The sequence below is a fragment of the Lathyrus oleraceus genome, unplaced genomic scaffold (assembly GCF_024323335.1).
Source record: "Lathyrus oleraceus cultivar Zhongwan6 unplaced genomic scaffold, CAAS_Psat_ZW6_1.0 chrUn0001, whole genome shotgun sequence".
NCBI classification, from domain to species: Eukaryota; Viridiplantae; Streptophyta; class Magnoliopsida; order Fabales; family Fabaceae; genus Lathyrus; species Lathyrus oleraceus.
Genome location: NW_026112392.1, coordinates 128,975 through 134,974, shown reverse-complemented (window position 1 = coordinate 134,974; position 6,000 = coordinate 128,975). Strand labels below are relative to the sequence as shown.

General features: G+C 27.6%; 1 protein-coding gene and 1 long non-coding RNA gene across 2 annotated transcripts; both read left to right on the top strand.

Moving 5' to 3' along the window:
• Nucleotides 1-1,560: 1,560 nt before the first annotated feature.
• On the top strand, nt 1,561-2,441 carry LOC127110542 (uncharacterized). The gene is made up of 3 exons (XM_051046119.1): nt 1,561-1,890; nt 2,031-2,156; nt 2,244-2,441. Exons 1-3 carry the CDS (start codon nt 1,561-1,563, stop codon nt 2,439-2,441), a joined length of 654 nt encoding a protein of 217 aa, XP_050902076.1.
• A 1,404-nt stretch (nt 2,442-3,845) lies between these two features.
• Nucleotides 3,846-4,461, top strand: LOC127110537 (uncharacterized). The gene is made up of 2 exons (XR_007797335.1): nt 3,846-3,936; nt 4,257-4,461. It is a non-coding gene; the product is annotated as an uncharacterized LOC127110537 (long non-coding RNA).
• Nucleotides 4,462-6,000: the final 1,539 nt, after the last annotated feature.

The following is a 6,000-nucleotide window of genomic DNA, read 5'->3' as shown; positions in this document are numbered from 1 at the left end:
AGGGCCTTGTGTTGCAACGTGCGACCAGGATTGCCGTGGCAAGGGATTTGGAAAAGGGGGACAATGTTATACTCATCTTGAGAAGACAACATGTTGTTGTTTTACTAATAAATTTTATTGTATGAGTTCAATAAAAATAATAAACGTGCACTTCAGTTTAGCTCTGGAACTTACTTTTTGTAAGAAATTTGTGTAAATCTTTAAAATACTATAAGCACTATTATGAATAAATGAAATTTAAAATGGAATATATATTATTTGCATTATCTTTTTTTATAAAATATTACTTAAATATTTTAATTATTTATGTTTTCATGTTGAATAAAATGGATGTTTTAAATTTATCAAAAATATGGCTCCCTTGAAATCACAAAAAATATATTATACATGGATAGTTAGTGAGGGTGGATTTAAAGACACCAGATAAAGAATTTATTTGAGTTATGCAAGTATTCTAATTTTAAATTCTTAATAATAGGTAATCAAGTGTTTGGTTAAAATTATGATTGATAAAGTATATCTTAAATTGTGGTTTATGAAAATCCTTATTCATATCCTACTACTGATGTTTATTTAAAAATAAATAATAGTTTGATGATTAGGTAGATCTTAAAATCAAAGTGTTAACATTCGAAATGGTCATTAAACCGTGAGGGTATTGAGTCACTCGTTCGTTAGTCGAACCACCGGGTCACAGGTCGAACCGCATGACTAAACCGAATAAAATTGGAAAAGTCATTTTAATAGTACTGTCTTTATCAAAAAATATAAAGTTATTAAACCAGTCGAACATGTGACTCGGTCTCTAAAAAAATCATGACACCTACAAAACATCAAATTATAACAATTTCACAAGTTCATTATTTAAATTCAGATGCTAAATATAATCATCACACACAACAAAATAGTACAAAATACAAATACAAATAAATTTTGAACAAAGTCTAATTGGAACATAATCTGGATAAAAAAATAACTGCAATTTCTTATAAATTTAATTCTAGTGTTGGAAAATTATTTCAAATAATTTAAAAAAAATCTAGTTATATATAATTTATATATAATATATATATATATATATATATATATATATATATATATATATATATATATATATATATATATATATATATATATATATATATATATATATATATATATATATTATTATTGCAATCTCATTTTGGCTAAAGAAAAAAAAGATATCATTTAACCCGCTGATTTACTGATTTTGGTCACTTCTAGTCAGTTTCAACTGTTTTAATAGCTTGCCTGATCCAACAATAAGACCAAATTGGTGAGCCTTTCAATTTTCTGTTTGACCGGTCAAGCTAGTTCGATCCTTAAAGCACTATTTCAAATACAAATGAATTATGTCTCTGATGATTTTGTTTATTTGGGAGACCCTAGTAATGAAACAAGAATTGAATTATATCTTTAGAAACAAAAGTATTAGAAAAGTATAAATAATGTAAGAGAACCCTCCCAGTCAAGTATCTTGGAGTGCCGCTGAACTGTAGAAAGCTCACCATCAACAATTGCCAAGGGCTGCTAGATAGAATGACTGTTAGAATTAACCATTGGTGTAGCCGTCTTTTGTCGTATGCAGGTAAATTACAGTTGGTGAAAAGTGTGGTGTTTGCTATAACCAATTATTGGATGCAAATATTCCTCCTACCCAAGAAGATCATTAGGCACATTGAAAGCATGTGTAGAAGATTCATTTGGGCTGGAAATGACGAGAAGAGTAAAAGAGCGCCGGTGGCATGGGACCATGTGTGTGATTCGATTGCAAATGGTGGAAGGAACATCATAGCCTTAGGGGAATGGAATAAAGCCACCATTGGCAAGCTTCTATGGAGTTTGAGCGAGAAGAAGGATAAAATGTGGGTTAAATGGATGCATAGTTACTACTTGAAGAATAGAGGGATGGAGGAATACCAGCCCAACAACAACAGTTCATGGTTAATGAAGTCCATTTGTAAACATAAAGCTGAATTGATGTCTAATGATATTGGGATGAATTCCAGGCCAATGATATGTATAACACTCGAAGAATGTATCAGCATCTGCGTGGGGACAAGCCAAGAGTTGATTGGAGGAGGTTAATGTACATAAACATGGCTAGACCAAGGGCTGTTTTTACTCTTTGGCTGGTTTGTCAGGACAGATTGCAAACCAAAGACAGATTGATGAGACACGGGACTTATACTGATGGGAATTGTCTGTTTTGTAATATGCAGGAAAATAGAGGCCATTTATTCTTGAGTGTGCGATCACAAAGAAGATTTGGAAGGAGACTCTCAATAGGCTTGGGCTGGAGTATATCCATATTGATTGGAATGAGCATACTGCTTGGCAACAAGCTAAAGGGAAGGGCAACAAAATGCGCATTTTCAAAGCTGCGCTGGCTGAAACGGTTTACCACATTTGGTGGGTGAGAAACAGGATTTGTTTCCAACAGGGGAGGAAGGAAGAGCTTCAAAGCCAACATATTCATGACATACTTATGGATAGATTTAGAATGAATAGAAAATTGACAGCGTATTGTAATAGTGTTTAGTGGTCATCGTTTGTATTCGTGTCGGTTGGGGCCTGGATCTGAGGATCGGCGTGTACTTCTTTGTTTTTGGCAATAAAGATTATTATTATTCCAAAAAAAAAAAAAAATGTAAGAGAACCTTCAACAAAGATTGATTTACAAGATAAAGACTCAAACCTTTTAAACACTTGCATACGATGAGAAAATAAATAGTCATTTTATGATAATTACATGTACAAGCACTTTACATTTCTTCACTAGCATGTGAGACTTGTAAATAAAATGATAAAATAATGACCAAATAATTAAGTTAGTGTTGAAATGTTTTGTTGTTAAATTCTAAGAAAATCTTTGTACTCGAGTCACCATAAAAATCAAAATAATAAAACATTGCAAAATTCATGACCAATATGATACAATTAAAGCTACTAATAATATATTTTATAATTTATAGAAACTATTCAAGTGTTAAAAAAATTGTTGTGTTCGGACATTCGTGTAAGGTTTATTCGGTAAATTTTTAAACCAACTCGTAATTTGACGAGGGCTAAAATAAATCCTATGTAATTTGACCCCATTATTTTGTCATTTGGTTAAAATTGAGTAATATTTTTTATTATAAATTTATTAATTTCAATATTATAATAATCTATTCAATTAAACTATATGTTTATAATTATATATTACACATAATTTTAAGTATTTAATAATCTATTTATTATATTTTAATCATTAAAATTGACTAGAGGTATTAAGTCATTGATGAATAATATCATTTTATATTCTTTTCCAAATTCAATAGAAAATGAAAATTATTTTCAATATTATCAAATTCATTTTATCGACCACTTTATTTATTTAAATCTAACCTATCTTTCTTACTTTAAGATTCAATTAATAAATTTATGTAAGAAATAATAGTCAAATCAGATATTAAAAAACTAATTTAGTTTTTAGGCCCATATATTAGAAGTTATGTTAGTCTTACTCGTTACAAAGAAATAAAATATAAATCTATTTATTATATTTTAATCATTAAAATTGACTATAGGTATTAAGTCATTGGTGAATAATATCATTTTATATTCCTTTAAAAATTCAATAGAAAATGAAAATTATTTTGAATATTATCAAATTCATTTTATTTACCACTTTATTTATTTAAATCTATCTTTCTTACTCTAAGATTCAATCAGTAAATTTTTGTAAAGTTAATAGTCAAATGAGATATTAAAAAACTAATATAGTTTTTAGGCCTATATAATAGAAGTTATGTTTGTCTTACTCGTTATAAAGAAATAAAATATAAATTTAAATCTTACAAAATGGCCTCTCACAACAATCAATCTTGTTTTTTTTGAGTGTTTTATGCCTTATTTTTATGGTTAGTTTGGGTAAGAATGAAATTTTATTTTTATTTTGGAGTTTAAATTTTAAAGTACAATTTGTTAACACCAAATATTTTTTATTGAAACATATATTGCATCTTTATATTCAAAAGAATGTAAAAAGACTCGTTTAAAAATTATGTGATTGTTTAACCCTTCTAAGAAGTTGAATTTTTTATATTTTAAATTAAGATATCTAGATCAATAACAATTCAATTATAGTTTTATCAATTCTCAATTCAAAAGAACATTAGATTGAGATTTTTAATGTAAAAATAATGAAGCTATGTCAGGCACAAACTAATTTTATATTTTGGTTGATTCAGGACTGGTTACTAGTATTTTGGTCCCTCCCGGAGGAGTTTGTATAGGGCCTTGTGTTGCAACGTGCGACCAGGATTGCCGTGGCAAGGGATTTGGAAAAGGGGGACAATGTTATACTCATCTTGAGAAGACAACATGTTGTTGTTTTTACTAATGAATTTTATTGTATGAGTTCAATAAAAATAATAAAACGTGCACTTCAGTTTAGCTCTGGAACTTACTTTTTGTAAGAAATTTGTGTAAATCTTTAAAATACTATAAGCACTATTATGAATAAATGAAATTTAAAATGGAATATATATTATTTGCATTATCTTTTTTTATAAAATATTACTTAAATATTTTAATTATTTATGTTTTCATGTTGAATAAAATGGATGTTTTAAATTTATCAAAAATATGGCTCCCTTGAAATCACAAAAAATATATTATACATGGATAGTTAGTGAGGGTGGATTTAAAGACACCAGATAAAGAATTTATTTGAGTTATGCAAGTATTCTAATTTTAAATTCTTAATAATAGGTAATCAAGTATTTGGTTAAAATTATGATTGATAAAGTATATCTTAAATTGTGGTTTATGAAAATCCTTATTCATATCCTACTACTGATGTTTATTTAAAAATAAATAATAGTTTGATGATTAGGTAGATCTTAAAATCAAAGTGTTAACATTCGAAATGGTCATTAAACCGTGAGGGTATTGAGTCACTCGTTCGTTAGTCGAACCACCGGGTCACAGGTCGAACCGCATTACTAAACAGAATAAAATTGGAAAAGTCATTTTAATAGTACTGTCTTTATCAAAAAATATAAAGTTATTAAACCGATCGAACATGTGACTCGGTCTCTAAAAAAATCATGACACCTACAAAACATCAAATTATAACAATTTCACAAGTTCATTATTTAAATTCAGATGCTAAATATAATCATCACACACAACAAAATAGTACAAAATACAAATACAAATAAATTTTGAACAAAGTCTAATTGGAACATAATCTGGATAAAAAAATAACTGCAATTTCTTATAAATTTAATTCTAGTGTTGGAAAATTATTTCAAATAATTAAAAAAAAATCTATTTATATATATATATATATATAATATATATATATATATATATATATATATATATATATATATATATATATATAAAATTATTATTGCAATCTCATTTTGGCTAAAGAAAAAAAAGATATCATTTAACCCCTGATTTACTGATTTTGGTCAGTTCTAGTCAGTTTCAACTATTTTAATAGCTTGCCTGATCCAACAATAAGACCAAATTGGTGATCCTTTCAATTTTCTGTTTGACCGGTCAAGCTAGTTCGATCCTTAAAGCACTATTTCAAATACAAATGAATTATGTCTCTGATGATTTGTTTATTTGGGAGACCCTAGTAATGAAACAAGAATTGAATTATATGTTTAGAAACAAAAGTATTAGAAAAGTATAAATAATGTAAGAGAACCTTCAACAAAGACTGATTTACAAGATAAAGACTCAAACCTTTTAAACACTTGCATACGATGTGAAAATAAATAGTCATTTTATGATAATTACATGTACAAGCACTTTACATTTCTTCCCTAGCATGTGAGACTTGTAAATAAAATGATAAAATTATGACCAAATAATTAAGTTAGTGTTGAAATGTTTTGTTGTTAAATTCTTAAGAAAATCTTTGTACTCGAGTCACCATAAAAATCAAAATAATAAAACATTGCAAAATTCATG